Below are 20,879 nucleotides of genomic sequence, written 5' to 3'. Positions count from 1 at the left end.
TAACACACACACGCGCTCAAACCAGACAATTCAGAATCACGTCACTGCATATGATGCCCCACAGTTTCCTGTTGTGCTGTGACTGCAAGACAGTATAGGGGTTTGCACTTTGGTAATACCACTTCTCCACTGTTATGTACATTTTACTTGTCCAAAATGATGCAGGTCATTGGTTTGCTATAGCCTTGTCTTCCGTGTAAACAGCACATTTTTGAGAAGATGAATATTGCTGACCACACCTGCTCTGTCTCACGCCACAGCGTGTCAAACATGAGCTGACACCAACCTTATTCCCAAATGCTGCTTCTCTTAAGTGCACCAATCCCATTGAAAAGCATGAAATCACATTGCAGCCTAACACAGAATGACCTTTGATATTTTTACATTTTACATTCTTGGGGTGCTGACTAACAGCGTTAACAGGAAGTCTGTCTGATTTATTCTGTTCAGGCTGTGCTGGGACGGCCCCAGTGGCCCCTCTTGAGGGTCTAGGGGAATGGTCATGTCAGTTATTTAGTGGAACGAGGCCCAGCTCTCTCTTAAAAGCTGTCTCTGCAGATAAACGCTGTTTTCAGTCACCCTCCCAGCAGCAGCAAAGCTTTTAATTACATCAGGCTTTCAATTATTTATTTTCCATGCACATAAATTCCCAAGTAAGTGGTGCATCTGTTGATGTATTGAATGATTTGGGATTATAATGATTTTTTTCTTTTTCTTTCAGTATTATGTGCCAAGAATCTGGCAAAGAAAGACTTCTTCCGTAAGTATACCTCATTTCACAGTTATAACTCATTTTCACAATTCTTCGTGTACCTTAAAAAAAGTTTACATTTTGCTATTTTGCCCTTGTGTCACTCCAAACCTGCATGGCTTTTGAATAATTTTCTGGTTGCTATTTTCCATATAATAACAATAAATCAGGCATTCAAGCTTCAAAAATGGACAAAAAAGCACCAGAAAACTATCATAGCAGTAGTCCATGACAAATTGTGCAAAAAAAAAAGTCTTCAGAAGTCCGTCTCATAACTTTATCAAAGTAAAAGACTAAAATTTAAGTTATTATTTCCTGATACAGCAGTGTGCTAACTGCTTTAAGATCATCCAGACCAATTTTGCGAATTGGATCAACTGTTTAATTGAAAAGAACAATTCTTTCCACAAATTGCATGTCAATACTTCTCTCAAACTTTATAAACGCGCCAAGGTGAATTTGGGTGGAATAATGACACAGAGCTATCAAATGATGACAGAAACCATGAAATTTAGAGCATATTTCAGTGATACTTTCCTTTTCTTTTATTTTAGAGTTTGACTACAACAGTCCTCATTCACTTTGTGTAAATTCACATCTTTGTTGAAATGAGCAGCAATATTTTTCAAGTTCACCTTTTGTTTTTCACATAAAGAGTTTGAAATGTTACTTTTGGATGAACTATTATTCAACCTTAAATGTCCCTCAGAGATTACTGTATGATTCTGATTCTGGAACATTAGTGCGTCTCTCCTCTCCACTGGCTGCCTGTATCACTGGGGGAATTCACATCCTCATTCAGTGGCTCCTCGTCAGATTCCACCCACTACAGCATGAGCACACTTCACTGTTCTGCACTCTGGGCTCTCCATCCCAGCTGTTCTGACTGACAGGCTTGTTTGCCCCACTGGCCTCATCACTGTGTGTCCCAAATATTATTCAAATGACTGGTGTGCGTCATTCATAGATCCTGTTTCTGTGCCATGTCAATTATGCTTTTCTTAAAGCAAAAGGCCACAATCAGAATGTATGAGAAAGACAGACGAAACAAGACCAGTTGTCTCTGATAATAATGCATTATATTATTAGTCTTAATGTTCCACAACAGATGCAGCATGCATCCCCCCCCCCACCCACACTCACTGAAATGCTTTGGAAATGCTCTTTGAACGGTTCACAGAGCATGAGACTGTCCTTTCAGTAACACGGAGCAAAAAGCTGTTATGGTACACATCCTAGTTTATATAACTTTCTTTATATAGCAACTTATAACAGCTTATAACTTTCTTTTATATAGCACTTTAAAAAAAATTAATATTTAATTGCCTGCAAAGAAATAAAAGAAGTGTGCTTGTAAAATGTATTTAAGAGACTTTATGTTTTAGCGATTCTGTAAATTGCCATTTTAAGTCAGTAGCTCCATGGTCATACTTTTTGGTCTGGGGATCTGTAAAGCCATCCAGATATTTGCAGTCTATCTTAATTTTTGCAACTGTCCTTGTGGAAGCTGCTAAGCTGTCCAGATTGTAACGGGCAGTGAGAGGGCGGTCTGTGACTGACGAGTTTGTCCTCTGTTGTTTATTTGTCTTCCTGCCACACTGTCGTTCTGCTGCAGGTTTGCCTGATCCTTTCGCCAAAGTGGTGGTGGATGGCTCGGGTCAATGTCACTCTACAGACACGGTCAAAAGCACATTGGACCCCAAGTGGAATCAGCATTACGACCTGTGAGCAAATTCCTATAAAGTTACTGATGCCTAATTTTGATGTTCTCAGTGGTATTTGTGATGTTGTACAGTTTCAGCCATTTAGTTCATCTTTAAATTGCTAAAGAGAGTCTTTCTGCAGGTATATTGGGAAGACCGATTCCATCACCATTAGCGTATGGAACCATAAGAAGATCCATAAGAAGCAGGGTGCGGGTTTCTTAGGCTGTGTGCGACTCCTGTCCAATGCCATCAGCAGACTAAAAGACACAGGCTGTGAGTGTGATACTTTTATAGCCTGCTGTAATCTCTTAATTGAGCCACATCACAGGTGTTACATGTCTGTGTATCTGCGGTCCACTAAAGTTTAATTACATCTTGTCAATTATCTGTCTCCCCATCAGACCAGCGTTTAGACTTATGCAAGTTGAACGCATCTGACAGTGATGCTGTCCGTGGACAAATTGTTGGTAAGTACTAAGCAATGCAGGTAGAACTTGTACAGAATTTTTCATATACTGTGGCCCCAAAATGTATTTAGCCACTTCAGCGACACTTTTAAGTATATGTATTTGCACTAGATAACAAAATATCTCATGCATCAGTGCATAGTGTTTATTTTTTTTAAGAAAACACAACTGCAGTTTTTCAGTCAAAACATTTAAGATGAAATTTGCCTCATTAAGTTAGTTCTGAGAAAAGCATTATTTGTAGATATTTGCAGTCAAGATCATATCTTTATTTTATCATTTTTGTGTGTCTGTGTCATTGAAGTGCCAAAATACTTTGTGTAAATTCAAATGCCAACTAACAAACTAATGAAAATGAATACTGCTGAATCATTATTTCACTGAATGAAGAGTCTTGTAACAAAATGCCTCAATATGAAGACTTTTCTTTAACCGTTTTGTTTGTTTTTGTAGTGAGTCTGCAGACCAGAGACAGAATCGGCAGTGGAGGGCCTGTGGTCGACTGTAGAGGACTGGTAGAGAATGAAGGGTGAGCCAACTTTTGTCTCGAGGATACCCACAATCCCCCCCCCCCTTTTTTTTTTTAACACTGACTGCCTGCCTTCCCAGATAAAGCACTTTATTTGAGCTTCCTAAAGACCAGTTAGTTTCACAGTTCATCACTGACTTGAACATCAGTACCAAGACTGTAGATTTGACCCCGTGAAATGTTTGTGTGGCTGTATGTATTTTAACACCTGCTCTGTATGCGTGTATGTTTCAGGCCAGTCTTTGAAGACTCGGGGCCCGGACGGCCTCTCAGCTGCTTCATGGAGGAGCCCATGCCATACACGGATCCGACAGGAGCCGCTGGCGGGGGCAACTGCCATGCACTTGAGTCACCAAATCAGGAGCAACGGCTCCAAGCACAACGCATCAGAAACCAAGATTCCCGAGGGCACGCACATACCCCCCAAAATAGACCACACGGACACCAGTCCCCCGACCTCCCTGAGGGCTACGGTAAGTGTTAGCGAGTTATGAATGGGTGAAGATGAAATGGTAACACTTTAGAATAAGGTTCCATTAGTTAATGTTAGTTAATGTATTAATTAACATGAACAAACAATGAATAATACATTTATTACTGTATTTATTCATCTTTGTTAATGTTAGTTAATGAAAATACAGTTATTCATTGTTAGTTCATGGTAATTCAGAGTGCATTAACTAATGTTAACAAGCACAACTTTTGATTTAAATAATGCATTAGTAAATGTTGAAATTAACATGAACTAAGACTTATAAATGCTGTAGAAGGATTGATCTTGCTTAGTTCATGTTAACGAAAGTAGTTAACTAACATTAACTAATGGAACCTTATTCTAAAGTGTTACCGATGAAATTTACCTGGAGGGGTTTTTTTTTATCTTATTTGTATTTTTTTATTTTTTTATTAATCTGATTGTTTTAGCTTTTCTTTTTCTTTTTTCCTCAGTGCTTGAAATCCCTTCTGGTATAGCAATCGGAGTACGGCTTTTGTAACAAAAACACTTTTTTCTGTACACTTCAAATTGCCTGGTGTGAGCAATTTTCCAGTCATTATGTATAGTCTGCAGGTCAATGTTCATTTTTGAGGGCTGTCAGTTTTGTGCAATAGGATATATAAATATTTTACTATAAAAATATGTAGTTTTTTTTCACATCTCTAGTGCGTATACCTGATCTCCTACCTACAGTACTGCTAGAGTCCACTGGGACTAATACAGCTTAGTGATCAAGGTAAAGGCTACTGAAGTGCAGTGAACTGGGGAGACTGAGCTCTGAAAGGAGTCTATTCACTCCGGCACTGATGCTTTAGCTGAGCCGTGTGGCCACTGCGGACCGCATTACACAGGTGGATTGGCTGTGGTAAAGCCCCTCATTGGAGCGTAACCGTGCCTGACCCTGTTGGTGTTGTGGTCGAGTCCTCTGCCGTGACCAGTGGACAGGTCCAGTGTAATTAAATCTCAGACTAGACGTGCCGCACTAGCTGTGTGCCACCTGAAAACTGGAAGCTCAGCGTCCTGTTGCAATTGTTTAGGTTACAAGTAAACTGTCGTCTGAGTTAGCTGTGGCTCATTCACTCTTAACGTGTCTTTTCTCTTTTCTAATGCAGAGCAAAGGACCACCGTGCAGGGCCAAGTCTATTTTCTGCACACACAGACTGGCGTGAGCACCTGGCATGATCCCAGAATACCCCGGTAGGTTTAATCACCACCCGTCTTGGCTGAAATAATGATTGCCCTTGTTTGATTGCTCCTCGCTGCTGTTGTGAAATCACTCTAATCGTAGCACCTTAATGTCCAAAATCAACTAACTTGATCATCAGCAATCTCAGTTAATAGCTGCTACTGTTGACATTGTTAACTTAATAATTTGCTCAACATCATAATAATGATCTCAGAAGCATGAGGAAAGGGACAACGAGAAGAAGCCTGTTAGTGAGGAAAACGGGGTGGGAAATTAACACATGGCACCAGCTAAATGCAGATGCTTTTTGTAGTGGCAGTTTATTTTGCCTTAACAGACCCTGTTGCGTGTGACCTCTTAACTTGGTCAAATAACATGCATGTATATTCAACACACACATGTGAGTGTATTTTGAAGAAGTTCTTATATGCTGTCGACTGTTTGTTTTCATCTTCAGGTGTACCAACATCTCTTTAAGGCAAGTCAGTCCACTTGGTGTCTTTTTATGTTATGGCCCGGGTTATAAACTCTACATGCATGGAGAAAGTTTACTTTATAAAAAAAAAAAAAAAACATTCCTTTATTTAGTAAGGATGCATTAAATTGATCAAAAGTTATAGTAATTTATGAAAAAAAAAAAGAAAATGCTGTTCTTAAGAGCATTCAAAAAAATCCTGAAAAAAAAGTATCATGGTTTCCACAAGAATATTAGTCGGCACAACTCTTTTCGACCTAATAATAGTAAGAACAGTTTCTTATTGATTTCTGAAGGATCATGTAACACTTGAAACTGAAGTAATGGTTACTGAAAATTCAGCTCTGCCATCACAGGATTAAATTAAATTAGATTAAATTACATTTGAAAATGTATTGATATAGAAACCTTCATTTTAAATTGTAGTTATATTTCATAATAGTACTAAGCGTAAGAGTTTTCTTTTCAGACATTACAAAAATCTTTCCGACTCTTTTGAATTTAACAAAAATGTAAATGGTTGGTAAAATCTAAGTGTCTGGTAAAATAGGGTATTCGCTTGCCATTGTGGCTGGTGGATGAAAAAAGTTAATTTCCCACCCTGAAATGAGGTCAAAAGAGACACCATTATATGTGTTGAGCACCAAGTGTGATGGGTGCGCTTGCTCCTTCAGGGATTTGAACAGCGTGAGTTGTGAGGAGCTGGGCCCTCTGCCACCCGGCTGGGAGATCAGGAGCACTGTGTCAGGACGAATTTATTTCGTCGACCATAATAATAGAACCACGCAATTCACTGACCCCAGGTTACACCACATCATGAGGTAAAACATTTTTCACATCGGCTTGCTTTTAACATCTGATTACTCATTCCAGCTCTTAAATTATCCTATTAATTATTCGCCACAACGAATAAATCATCCTTGTGTAATTAAAGATGCTAGTAATGATAATTGCTTGCTCGTATAAGGTTTTATTAAATTAATTCTCAACATTTATTTAATTCCTAATCGTCCCTAGTGGGAGTGTAACCCAAATGATGCATGAAAATGTTTTGGTCCAGTTTCTGGATAAAGTGCTATCAATGTGTGGATGTTTTGGTACACGTGTGTCATTTATGCGTTCTGCATCTGATGAGCAGCCAGCAGTCTCAGGGGAAGGAGTCGAGCCAGCCTCTGCCTGTACAGATGGAGGTTGGTATGGAGGAAGGTGAAGGGGAGCTACCAGTGCGCTACGAGAGAGATCTGGTCCAGAAACTTAAAGTTCTCCGCCATGAGCTCTCCCTGCAGCAGCCTCAAGCTGGCCACTGCCGCATAGAAGTGTCCCGTGAGGAGATCTTTGAGGTACTGGCATATGGAACTGTTTTTTGTCATTTAAAGTGACTAAAGATGCATCACGGTTAGGTTTACACACTGATGTTTGCTTTTTGGTTTCCAACAGTAGGATGCCAATATCAGTTTTTTTAAGTAATGCTGCAGTTTTTGGCCAGATCAATATGGCTCTGATAATTTTAGGAGAGTATGTCTATTATTTTGTATTTTCTACTTTATTTAGTTTAATACACATCACTGGTTTATCTGTGCATGTTTCATCAGTGCACATTATTCCAAAGAAAAAATATTTTATCCCAGTGCAGAGTTAATATGTCTGTGGTCAGTAAGATTTAAAGTGTTAATTCACCCAAAAATGAAAATTAGTCCTAGGTGTATATGACTTTCTTCTTTCAGACAAATCCAGTCAGAGTTATATTAAAACTTGTCTTTGATCTTTTCAAGCGGTTTAATGCCACTCAGCTGGTGTTGCATGCATCCGTCCAAAAGAAGTTAAATAAAAGCGCCCATCCATAAAAACAAAATTGTATTACACAGCTCCGGGGGACTTTGCACACTGGATGAGAAGCAACATTATAAATTTACCAAATCCTTGTTGTACTACATAAAGTCTGTAAGATTGTATATGTTACATCCTAGTCTACATTTTAATAGACTATTAGAAACAGTAATAGTAGGTTATTAGTTAGATGCCAGATATTATTTATGAAGCTATGACTCTGAGTAATTGATTTTTAGAATAAAGATTCTCATACGATTCTGAAAACAAAACATTAGACAAAAACTAAATAATATATAGGCTACTTCACTTATGTTTCTTACAAAATGTTTTATTTATTGTTAGAAATGAGTCTAAAATGTTGTAAACGAGCCTATTAAAAATAAAAATATGTAAAAAAATTAATTATATGTATTGGAAATACAAATTTTTAATGAATCTGTTGATTGAATGAATGAGACATTAAATGCATTTTAACAGTCGCTACCTACTGCCATAATGTGACATATAGGCCTTCAATCTTTATTTGAAGCGTAATGCATTCCAAAGGTCAGTTTCTCTTTTAATACGGCTGCTGCAACATCAGCTAACGTTATAGCCGGACTATAAACTTTTATCCATGATCCATGCCTCTTGGCTTATATAGAAATCCTCCGACATTATTCTTTAAATATGGTTATTTTTCCTACTAAACACATAGATACTGGAGGACTTTATTCACCTCCCGGAACCCATGTGAGACAAATTTTTTGTTGTTGTTTTTTTTTCTCTCTCTTTTAATGATGGGCAATATTTTTTTTTTTTTTTTTTTTTTTTGGACTGAAGCACTGCAACACCTGCTGAGTGGCATTAAACAGCTTGAAAGATCAAAGACAGTTTTTAAAACAACTCTGACTGGATTTGTCTGAAAGAAGAAAGTCATATACACCTAGGACTGGACTTGAGGCTGAGTAATTTATGAAGTCTTGCTCACCAAGGCTACATATATTTGATCACAAACACAGTAAAACGTATAATATTGTGTAATATTATTAGATTTAAAACGGTTTTATATTTTAAAATGCAGTTTATTCCTGATAAATTCAATGACACATGATTCTTATTTATATTATTCTGAAAAGCTGATTTATTTATACATTTCTTAGTAATGTGGTACATTTTTATCATTCTTTAATGAATAGATACATCAGAACAACATGAATTTGAAAAGGATATTTTCATAACATTCTAAACTTCTAAACTGTCACTTTAGATTTCAATTAGATTTTTACAAACCCTTTATGAATAAAAGTATTATTTTCTTTAATAACCTCATGTTGACCCCAAACTTTGGAATTGTAGTGCAATAACTTGCTATCTGAAGCAATCTTTTGAAACTTCTTTGATATAATGGCCCAAATGTACATATTATTTTAAGCTAGTTTACAATTTGTTTCATTTATAAATCAAGTTTAATATGTTATTTATGTAAATTAATGTTTCACTCAGAAGTATATCACATTTCTGCTCTGTCTGTACAACAGGAGTCTTATAGACAGATCATGAAGATGAGACCCAAAGACCTGAAGAAGCGGCTGATGGTGAAGTTCAGAGGAGAGGAGGGGCTAGATTACGGTGGAGTTGCTAGGTAGCATATGAATCTGTTCCATGCAAAAGGTTCTCATTAATTAATTTCCCCTGTGCCTCATTATTCCCCCATCTCTTTTCGAACGCCAGACTTGAGTTTATAATTTCAACAGTTTAGCTGAATCTCAGCCAGGCTTATCAGCATGCAGGGTATCATGTTCACGATATTGCTGGAGTTTAGGCTGAACTGCAGCCAGCAAGACTCAGTTTTGAGCATCCAAAAAAAAAACTGACTTCCATCTGAATTCCTGTCCTGTTCCAGGGAATGGTTATATCTCCTCTGCCATGAGATGCTGAATCCATACTACGGTCTGTTTCAGTACTCCACCGATAACATCTACACACTACAGATCAACCCAGACTCGTCCATCAACCCTGTAAGTCATGCAGCGAGACCAAGGTTGAATTTTCTCTCCTAAACAAGATCCAGTGAATCTGTATGTTATGAAGAAACTCAGCAAAGGCTGTGTTTCTTGGACCACACACTATATGTGGTTGTCATGTGTTTGCTTTAAAAGGTTCACCAAGCATTACTCTTCAGCTGCAGAATCTCATTAAACTTCCTCTCACGCCCTCTGCTGTTTTCTCAGGACCACTTGTCTTACTTCCACTTTGTTGGGCGGATAATGGGTCTGGCTGTTTTCCACGGGCACTACATCAATGGAGGCTTCACCTTGCCCTTCTACAAGCAGCTCCTGGGAAAGCCCATCCAGCTTTGTGACCTTGAGACTGTGGACCCAGAGCTGCACAAGAGCCTCGTCTGGATACTGTGAGTGAATTTTATAAGAAATGCTCAGATGAATTTCAATATAATGTAGGGTAGCACGATATATATTGGCTGATGATTAATGTGCATCGCGTCAGTAAAGCCGGTTCTCGAATCAGTGGTAAATTCCATCAGGTTCGTGATTTAACATAGAGCAGCTGTTTCTTCATGGAGCCGTTGTTAACTGACTAGCAAATCCAAGCTGATAATGAATGTGGATTTGCGCAGCTTGTCAGTTAACAACGGCTGTGTGTAGTTATTTATGTGTTGTTAATGGGTAGCCTGTTGAATGTAAGCAACATTATAAATAACTTGGCTCTATTTGTCTTCTGTTTTTCAGAGAGAATGACATCACATCTGTTTTGGACCACACCTTCTGCGTAGAACATAATGCTTTTGGCAAATTCCTCCAACATGAGCTGAAACCAAACGGCAAGAACATCCCAGTCACAGAGGAGAATAAGAAAGAATATGTGAGGTATGAAGAGGTGCACGCATGTGGACTGACCAGACACTCTCTGAGACAGTCAGCCAGCAGAGGGCAGCGGTCACATGGCTAGTTGGGCTGGTCAGAGGTTTTAGGATCCTCACTGCTTTTTCCACTGTTAATTTGATTGAGTGAACCCTGGATATATGTTACCGCTCAAGAATGTTAAAGGAATGTCTATTTTTATGGGAGTCGTTATTGTGTGTGAGTCAATGCCAAACAGAAATGAATCCGAGGTTGTCAATGATGGACTGAGGGTTTCAGATGCCTCTTGGTGTTCTCCATGTTCCTCTGTAAGTCTTTAATGATCGATTGTGTCTGTGTTAGGCTGTATGTCAACTGGAGATTCATGCGAGGCATTGAGGCCCAGTTCCTCGCTCTGCAGAAGGGCTTCAACGAACTCGTACCACAGCATCTGCTCAAGCCTTTTGACAACAAGGAACTTGAGGTAATTCAGACACGTGCTGAATGGATAGGCTGATGAAGAGACCACTCAGACTAGTGTCAGAGACATTAAAAGGGGAGGAGACGGACCCTTTGTATTATATAATGAATAGGAGAATCATAACTCTAAATATGACATCTTAACCCATTTTTTATTTTATTTAATTCATACACTTAAATATACTCTTATTTCTTGCATAGAAGATATTAGGAATGATGAAATCTAATTACATATAATTTGTGAGACTTAATTACCAATAAGAAATGTTTAAGTATTGATATAATGTCATACAATTTTTTTTTCATTCTTGAATGTTATCATTTGAGGTCTGTAAGGCTCAAGGCTGCATTTGTTTGATCAGAAATACAGTAAAACAGTAGCATTGTGAAATATTTATAACCATTTTAAATAAGTTTTCTATTTTAGTATATTTTAAAATGTAATTAATATTGTGTTGCAAAGCTGAATTTCAGTCTTCAGTGTCACATGATCCTTCAGAAATCATTCTGCTATGCTGATTTGCTGCTCAAGAAACATTTCTTTTTATCAGTTGAAAACATTATTTTTGTAGAAATCATCATAATTTAAGGATTTTTCTGATGAATGGAAAGAACAGCATTCATTTGAAACAGAAATCTTTCGTGACATAAATGTCTTGCTCACCCTAAACAAGAAGAGCAGTGTATCTCCATCAAATGTCATTCCCTGCCCCCTCATCATCATTTTCTGTTCTCCTTATTATCAGTAAATGTAGTGTAAAGGTCAAAAATGATTTTGGTTTCTCTCTGCATTGTAGCTGATCATTGGTGGTCTGGGCAAGATCGATCTGAGCGACTGGAAGGCCAACACACGGCTGAAGCACTGTGTGGCTGACAGTAACATAGTGAAGTGGTTCTGGCAGGCGGTGGAATCGTTTGACGAGGAGAGGAGAGGCAGACTGCTACAGTTCGTCACAGGCTCCACACGCGTCCCTCTACAAGGATTCAAAGCACTGCAAGGTGGATAATGGATAAGCCATGTGCACTTTTAATACACCTGATGTGCTTGTAATCATAAGCTTCCAAGTCTGCCACTTTTCAGTTAGTATTGGCCTTAATCTTAGTTAAAAATTCCCTGACTTAAGGCAACATGAAACCAGAATTTATTTATAGTCCCTGACCTTACTGTGCACAATTCATCAGTGCATGTAATTCTGACGCAAAAAAAAAAAAAACATTGATATGCTCATTATAATATGATCTGTTCATCATTTGAACGATTTTTCTTCAGCCATTTTAACTGATAAATCTGTAGCCTAACATGTTTCAAACATTTCCTGTACAAACGAAAATATCAAGTTCAACTCTAGATTATATCCTGCTTAATATTCTGATTTACTATGAACATTATGAGAGCTAAATGAGTTTTGAATTGCTTTACCTTTTTAAAATAGGGTGTTCGTGCTCACTTCTGTTGAGTGTGATGTTTTGGAGAACAGTGATAACTAGAATGTATCTTTGTAAGGTTCTACAGGTTCTGCAGGACCAAGACTCTTCACTATTCATTTAATTGATGCCAACACCGACAACCTGCCCAAAGCCCACACGTGGTAAGATCCATAACATCTTTCATAGCATTATGAACTTAACACAGATAATGGATGTAAAAATCTCTATTTATTTCTACGGTCCAAAGCTGGATTGTCATATGACACTATTTGGTGCTGTAATCAAATTAAAGATACATATGTGTGTTGGAATGAAGGCTGAAATACTGACTTCTCTCTTATTCCTTCAGCTTCAACCGGATCGACATCCCGCCTTACGAGTCATACGAGAAGCTCTACGAGAAGCTTCTGACCGCCGTGGAGGAGACGTGTGGCTTTGCAGTGGAGTGAGCGAGTGCCCTGTCCAGCCAGCCAGCAATGGCAGCAAACCCACCAAACAGCCCCAGCCACCCCTTTCACCCCCCTCCCCCTCTCCAGGACAGACGGACTGGTGTCTCCTGACAGCCTTCAGCATCAACCGCCAGCCTGAAACTGCAGCGGAGGGGAGCGACCACCCAAGGGCAAAACTCTCAAAGACTAATGATTCCTCGCAACGTGAATCGGGAATTGTTTCACATTACCACAATAAGTTACAGAGAAATCTGGTCAACGTTTGTTTTGTTTCTCGAAAGTCCAGTTCATATCGTCTTTGTCACTGAAGTGGCGGGTTGAGAGCGTCTGACTGGAAGCCTCGCTGAGCCTGCGGTCTACATGAAGTAGAGCTCACGTTTTAGTCTGGGTGGACTATTTTAACATACACCGAGCCTGTGACCATTAAACCAGTTTACCTACAGCAAATGCATCTTGGGACATGGTTGGTCTGCGTTGTAATGTTTGCGATCGTCTCCTCTTATTTCCTTTTTTACTTTATTTCCTTGCGTCCTGTTCAGTGCTGTAGAATGCCATTTCAGTGGTATTCGATTTCCTGCACTCATCAGCGTTCTCGTTGTAGAAATTAATAATTATTTTTCTTTTTTTGTCTGAGATCAAGAACATGCATGAGTCTTAGTCCTGTTGTGGAAACAGTGAATGTCACAGCGCCCCATGTGTTAATGTTCTTCAGCTGAAGCACAACGATCGTGTGCAGTCTAGAGAAGAGCCAAAGCCCTGGCAAGCCAGTATTTTCATCAGATGAAACCTTGTTTTTATGCAGCGAGCATTCCTCTGTTCTCAACAGAAGGCATATTTTTAAAGGTAATGTTTAATGAATGGTGTTTTAATAGGCAGATTTTGAAGCAAAACTTTCTGATCCATTGTGTCCGTTAACACACCAGAAATGGATCCCTAAGTGCAGCTTTGCAAAGGAAGTGGATGTTGAATGTTTTGAAGAAGCTCTTTTTGTCATTCGTATTTGATGGACCCTGATTAATCTCTAATGAATCCTGCCATTATCATGTGGTAACTTGGCATTAACCATTTTAACTTGATGTACCATGAAATTCAACTCTAGACTGTTATTTGTGTGTCTTTTTCATTTAAACCACTGCTTCAAGTAACATTCAGCACTTTGGCTGGCGTCATGGAGCGTTTATTCCCCTGCAGGTGAATGTTGATGCCCTTCGGCTTCGGAGTGGGGTTTGGTCCAGGTTTTGTTGTGGTGAAAGATCAGGGGAGTGTCTCAGATTTCATTATGTTGCATGGCACCAAATTATTCTTTGTAAATGGAAAGGATGAGACAACCTCATAGTGTTCATTCAACCACTTTTGTCTTTTTTTCTTTTGTCTTTTTTTTTTTTTTTAACCAATTATTTATTACCATGTAATGTCCTTTTAAGTATTGCTGCTATTACCATTATTCCATAGTTTTCAGAGAAGGCCGAGTTCTTGTGAAAGCTGTACACTAATCTCTTTTATTTTATGTATGAATCAAAGTATTTAAACCTGCTGCTGATTCTTCAGGACGTTAAGAGGACGGGTTCACCCCAACTTTGACCTGGACGGAGTTAGCAAAAGTAGGCAGGGCCCCGGTGGTCATGTTCATATTTGTGATATATGCAATAAAATCCATCACCCTTATATTCTTGGTTCTGTCTTAAAATGTCTCTTTTCTCACTTAATGTGTGTTGGATCGGTCAGAATTTGTGTCTTTGACAAGTGTTCTGTTTTTCCATAAGACCGGGAAATGCCTAGAGCAGTGAACCATTTTTAAACTTGCATAAAAGACAAAAGAGGAGACGTTTAATGTTGTGTAATTGTGGGAATAGCTAGTGAGCTTGAAGAATGAGTATGGACTTTGCCTGAAGTTACAGTTGTTTTCATATTTCTCAGTAATGTGACCAGTATCATCACATTGTACAATTATTAGGTCCTGAGTGTCATTGTTTATTCGATGCAAGAGTAATGTATCTTACTATGTACTAAACATTTCTGAAAAATTCAGTGTAAATAAGATTATATTAAAGAAACTAAATTGCAGTCCATTTCTTCTTGCACTTTTTTTTGTTGTGGTTGTCTTTGTTTGCATGTATATTGTGAATTGTATTCAGTAATATATGTTAAAGGGATAGTTGACCCAATTTTCTTCCCACAAATACATTATATTTAACAATAGCTTATCAGTGGTGACTATTCTCAACTTGATGTCCATATGGCAGAAATGTACGGTAAAAATCGAGCAGTTAGTTAATGTCATGCAATCAAACAGACGGTGAACACTATTAACCGCAATGATTATATGTTATAATAGGTTTTATATAAGTTAACTCACTTTCAGGCCATCCAAGATGCATTTGAGTTAGTTTTTTTCTTCATCTGAACAGATTGGGAGAAATGTAACATTGCATCACATTCTCGATCCTCTGCAGTGAATGGGTGCCGTCAAACAATAATCATCACATCACAATGATCCAGTCCATTAGTTAATGTCTTGAAGTGAAAAGCTGTGCGCTTGTAAGAAGTGAATCCGCCGAGATGTTTTAACCACACTGTTGTCCTCTCACATCAAAACACTTTCACTGGAGAAAGCAACGTTATGGATAGAAGACTCGTATTTTAGACTGAGACAATGTTTGAGTTTTTTGCAAACACACAGCTTTTTGCTTCCAGATGTTAATTGCCTGATTTGAGTCGTTTGGATTACTTGTGGATTATTGTGATGTTTTTATCAGCTGTTTGAATCCTCAATCTGACGGCACCCATTCACTGCAGAGGATATCTGTTTTACGTCTATGAAGGCCAGAGGGTGAGTACATTTTCAAGAAATGTTCATTTTTGGGGTATCTAGTAAAATAAGCGGACTGACCCTCATAATTATGCATAATTTGTTTTATTTGCTTACACAAATAATGAAGGAACAGGTGACTGAGAACATAATGTCCTTTGGTAACTGTCAGCACAAGCAGTGCCTTGCGTCCAAGGTGTTTGCAGGACTGGCTTAGAATTACATTCAGACAGTTGACTTTATAAAAGGAGTCAACTGGACCCATGTGGGCATTTTCAATTTATGGCCTTTCATGTAGATTGACTTCCAGCAGTATCAAAATAGTAAATGTGTAGACTATACATTAAAAATGTAGCAATATTTTGTCAGGAAGTAAAACAAATTTTATATTGGGAAACTCTTGTCATTATGTCATGGAAAATATAATTGCCTTTGTAGTAATCATAATAATGACTGCTTACTAATGACTTCTTAATTGCCCAACACTCTAACAATATGTGCACATGAGCAAACACTTTCAAAAGTTCATTGGAAATGCGACACTGTCTCAGGTAATGTTTGCTGTGTCTTTTCCGGCATTAAAATTGTCTGGAAAATTATTGATGAAAAAAAAATTAATGACTTATGCTGTGAATCCAAAAAATATATATACAAATAAAACAATCCTGGAATTTCCTTCGATGTCTTCCCTGCCTGTTTTCCTGAAAGCATTTTTATTTAATAAAATTATATCCATAGAGAAATGTTACCAGACAGGAGAGCATTTTTGAGAATTTTAGAAAATTTTACTCACCATAATGTCATTCCAAACAGGTATAGCTTCTTTATAACCCAAAAGAACATATTTAACCAAGCAGCTCTTCTCCATACAATGAACTTGAATGGTGACCTGAGATGTCAAGCAAGAGCTCTCTCACACAAAGCTTTTGTATGGTTTTAAACGTCTTGGATACAAGTGAACTATTTTAATTTATTTATTTTTTACATTTATTATTATTATTATTACTATTATTACTATTATTATTAATATATATATATATATATATATATATATATATATATATATATATTTTTTTTTTTTTTTTTTTTTTTTTTTTTTTTTTTTTTTCATGTACTGTATGTGTGTCCTTTTTGGGGCTTGAGAGCCACTATGCTACTAAACTTTGTGGTTTGGATTTTTGTTTTGGTTCTTAAATGGTTAATGATTTACACAACCATTAAAACATCTTAAACCTACATTGCTACATGCCCCACACTGGTTCGTCGTGCTCCATTCAGTGTTAAAACTTTGAATAAAATGAGAACATGTTGGAAAGGTGGAATTTTTTTCTGAGTATGGGACACCATACTTGGCAACATGTCACAAGTCACGCCACTTCTCATCAAGTAATCAGTCTTACTTTTCAGATACAAATTACCAATCTACCTTTTTGTAAATGCCTTTAAAAAAATTAATGACCTGTCTTGAGGGGAAAATAATAGATGACTACATTTTTAAGACTAATGCAAGCAGTTTATTTTCACCGGCCCTAGGTTGGAATTAATCTTTTACAATATTTTACACTCTAAAACATGCTGGGCTAAAACAATCATTTCTGGGTTATTTGGCAACCCAGTACTGAATAAATGTTGGCCAGAACACATGCTGGGTTAGTTTGACCCAGCTTGTTGGGTTTTATACATTAACCCATTTCCTGGAATGTTTTTGTCATAGTCTTGAGTCAGTCAACCTGATACTGAAGGTTTTTCATTTCGAATAATAAAAATGCACTCTAAAATCTGTCAAATGTGAATTTGTGGGAAGAAAATTGATATCACTAAGCTGTTCCGGTTAATTAAATGACACTCTTATATATTTATGATTGAAAAGTTACATCAAAAGTCTCTCAGGACAGAACACAAAATGACCGTTGGTGAATGTATCCAGTTTGAAAGAGAATGGCACAGATGACCCAACACTAGGTTACACTGACCCATCATGGGTAGGTGTGTGAGGAGTCGAATTGACAGTCAAAATGAGCCAGCAGCTGAGTTACAGAAAAAACTACCCAGCATCAGGGTGAAAATATTTTATTAAATGCTGAACCCAGCATTTGGACAAAAAAACAAAAAACTATTGAAGAACTTGCTACATAAATGGTTTTCCCTTTTGACTTCATGCTACCTTCATGATATCTCTTTTATTAATTTATTTTTATCTCATACGTGCTCTTAACATATAATTGCTTATGCAATGTAAAATAAAGAGTAACAAGGCAATCTTTAATTGGAGTCAGCTGGAGTCTTTATCTGCTGTCATATTTACAGTAAGATCTTTTATACAGTATTGTTCAAAATAATAGCAGTACAATGTGACTAACCAGAATAATCAAGGTTTTTAGTATATTTTTTATTGCTACGTGGCAAACAAGTTACCAGTAGGTTCAGTAGATTGTCAGAAAACAAACAAGACCCAGCATTCATGATATGCACGCTCTTAAGGCTGTGCAATTGGGCAATTAGTTGAAAGGGGTGTGTTCAAAAAAATAGCAGTGTCTACCTTTGACTGTACAAACTCAAAACTATTTTGTACAAACATTTTTTTTTTTCTGGGATTTAGCAATCCTGTGAATCACTGAACTAATATTTAGTTGTATGACCACAGTTTTTTAAAACTGCTTGACATCTGTGTGGCACGGAGTCAACCAACTTGTGGCACCTCTCAGCTGTTATTCCACTCCATGATTCTTTAACAACATTCCACAATTCATTCACATTTCTTGGTTTTGCTTCAGAAACAGCATTTTTGATATCACCCCACAAGTTCTCAATTGGATTAAGGTCTGGAGATTGGGCTGGCCACTCCATAACATTAATTTTGTTGGTTTGGAACCAAGACTTTGCCCGTTTACTAGTGTGTTTTGGGTCATTGTCTTGTTGAAACAACCATTTCAAGGGCATGTCCTCTTCAGCATAGGGCAACATGACCTCTTCAAGTATTTTAACATATGCAAACTGATCCATGATCCCTGGTATGCGATAAATAGGCCCAACACCATAGTAGGAGAAACATGCCCATATCATGATGCTTGCACCTCCATGCTTCACTGTCTTCACTGTGTACTGTGGCTTGAATTCAGAGTTTGGGGGTCGTCTCACAAACTGCCTGTGGCCCTTGGACCCAAAAAGAACAATTTTACTCTCATCAGTCCACAAAATGTTCCTCCATTTCTCTTTAGGCCAGTTGATGTGTTCTTTGGCAAATTGTAACCTCTTCTGCACATGCCTTTTTTTTAACAGAGGGACTTTGCGGGGGATTCTTGAAAATAGATTAGCTTCACACAGACGTCTTCTAACTGTCACAGTACTTCCAGGTAACTCCAGACTGTCTTTGATCATCCTGGAGGTGATCATTGGCTGAGCCTTTGCCATTCTGGTTATTCTTCTATCCATTTTGATGGTTGTCTTCCGTTTTCTTCCACGTCTCTCTGGTTTTGCTCTCCATTTTAAGGCATTGGAGATCATTTTAGCTGAACAGCCTATAATTTTTTGCACCTCTTTATAGGTTTTCCCCTCTCTAATCAACTTTTTAATCAAAGTACGCTGTTCTTCTGAACAATGTCTTGAACGACCCATTTTCCTCAGCTTTCAAATGCATGTTCAACAAGTGTTGGCTTCATCCTTAAATAGGGGCCACCTGATTCACACCTGTTTCTTCACAAAATTGATGACCTCAGTGATTGAATGCCACACTGCTATTTTTTTGAACACACCCCTTTCAACTAATTCAACTAATTGCCCAATTGCACAGCCTTAAGAGCGTGCATATCATGAATGCTGGGTCTCATTTGTTTTCTGAGAATCTACTGAACCTACTGGTAACTTGTTTGCCACGTAGCAATAAAAAAATATACGAAAAACCTTGATTATTCTGGTTAGTCACATTGTACTGCTATTATTTTGAACAATACTGTACCACTGCTCTATCAAACAGTTTCTCTCAATGAAAAGGTTGCAGTAAATTTGCCCCATGCAGTATTTTGGCTGAGGGCATCAGAGGGTGCATAGCATCCAATCTCAAAATCCATTATTATCATAGTAATAGAAATTCTCGTGGCTTTTGTTATCAAACCTAAACTCCCTCTCGTAGATCATGCAGAACTTTCTACATATTTATGTATCTGGTTTATATACTTTTAAATGTATTTATCTCATTCTTTGTGTTATTTTGTTATCGAGGCTTTTGTTATCAAACCCGAAACATTTTTTTATTTATTTTATTCTATGCCCACCAAGCCAGCATTTATTTGATCTAAAGTACAACAAAAGCAGTAATATAGTGAAATATTTGTACTATTTAATATAACTGTTTTCTATTTGAATATATTTTAAAATGTAATTTATTCCTGTGATGTAAAGCTGAATTTTCATCATCATTATTCCAGTCTTCAGTGTCACGTGATCCTTCAGAATTCATTCTAATATGCTGATTTGCTGATTATCGTACATTTATTCAAACATTTAGTACATTTTTTCAGGATTCTTTGATGAATATAAAGATCCAAAGATCAGCATTTATGTGTAATAAAAAGCTTTTGCAACATTATACCATTTAAAAGCTTAGAGTCAGTATAATTTTTATTTTTTTGGAAAATAAGTTAGAAATTACTACTTTTATTTAGCAAGGATTCTTTCAGTTGATAAAAAAAAGTGATGATAAAGACATGATTTTACAAATGATTTCTATTTCAGATAAATTATGTTCTTCTGAACTTTCTATTCGTCAAAGAAACCTGAAAAAATTCTACTCAACTGTTTTCAACTTTATCGTAATAAGAATTTTTTTTTTTTTTTTTTTTTTTTGAGCGGCATATCAGAATATCAGAATTATTTCTGAAGGATTGTGTGTTTGGAGGAATGATGCTAAAAATTCAGGTTTGAAATCTCAATAAATTACATTTTGAAAAATTTTCAAATAGAAAGCAGTTATTTTAGATAGGCTAGTAAAAATATTAAAAAAAATTGACTGTTTTGCTGTACTGAACAGAAGAGACTTCTTTAAAAAAAAAAAACATTAACAAGCTTTATGTTCTAAAACGTTTAACTTTATTTTTTCTCTAATTCCTGGCTTATTAAATTATGTTTAAATTACATTAAATTATGCTTTCATTTAATAATTTAATAATTCAATAAATTTAATAATTTATTGGTGGTGGATTAATTTTTTTTATTTTTATCAGGTTTTGCAATCCCATTTACTATATCTATATCCATATTTTCAACAAATGTATGTATGGTAATTAACTTTTTAAATTTCAGTAACTTAATTAATTTCACTTTGTTGCAAACACATTTTTTGCAATTAAAAGTTTTATGTATTATTTTGAGTAGGCTAATCTTTATGAAGCTTTTTAGATGTGTGATTTTTCGAGATACTACTTGAGTGAAATGTAT

General features: G+C 37.0%; 1 protein-coding gene across 5 annotated transcripts; it reads left to right on the top strand.

Annotated features, from left to right (window-relative positions):
* The first annotated feature begins 611 nt into the window (after positions 1-611).
* LOC113042593 (E3 ubiquitin-protein ligase SMURF1-like) lies at positions 612-14,701 on the top strand. 5 transcript variants are annotated; one of them, XM_026201573.1, is made up of 18 exons: positions 612-760; positions 2,367-2,475; positions 2,597-2,730; positions 2,859-2,924; positions 3,378-3,453; positions 3,688-3,926; positions 5,062-5,146; positions 5,593-5,613; positions 6,285-6,431; positions 6,749-6,950; positions 8,961-9,064; positions 9,326-9,440; positions 9,654-9,832; positions 10,170-10,307; positions 10,644-10,764; positions 11,558-11,759; positions 12,274-12,349; positions 12,538-14,701. In XM_026201573.1, the coding sequence occupies exons 1-18, from the start codon at positions 682-684 to the stop codon at positions 12,635-12,637; spliced, it is 2,193 nt and encodes a 730-aa protein (XP_026057358.1). In that variant the 5' UTR covers positions 612-681; the 3' UTR covers positions 12,638-14,701. The 5 variants fall into 5 exon arrangements, with proteins under 5 accessions (XP_026057358.1, XP_026057349.1, XP_026057372.1 ...); XM_026201564.1 differs by having other exon boundaries at positions 12,265-12,349; XM_026201587.1 differs by lacking the exon at positions 5,593-5,613.
* The last annotated feature ends 6,178 nt before the right edge of the window (positions 14,702-20,879 follow it).

Source organism: Carassius auratus, chromosome 3 (genome assembly GCF_003368295.1).
Source record: "Carassius auratus strain Wakin chromosome 3, ASM336829v1, whole genome shotgun sequence".
NCBI lineage: Eukaryota > Metazoa > Chordata > Actinopteri > Cypriniformes > Cyprinidae > Carassius > Carassius auratus.
Note: the sequence above shows the minus strand (reverse complement) of the source record. Positions and strands in the feature narration are given on the sequence as shown.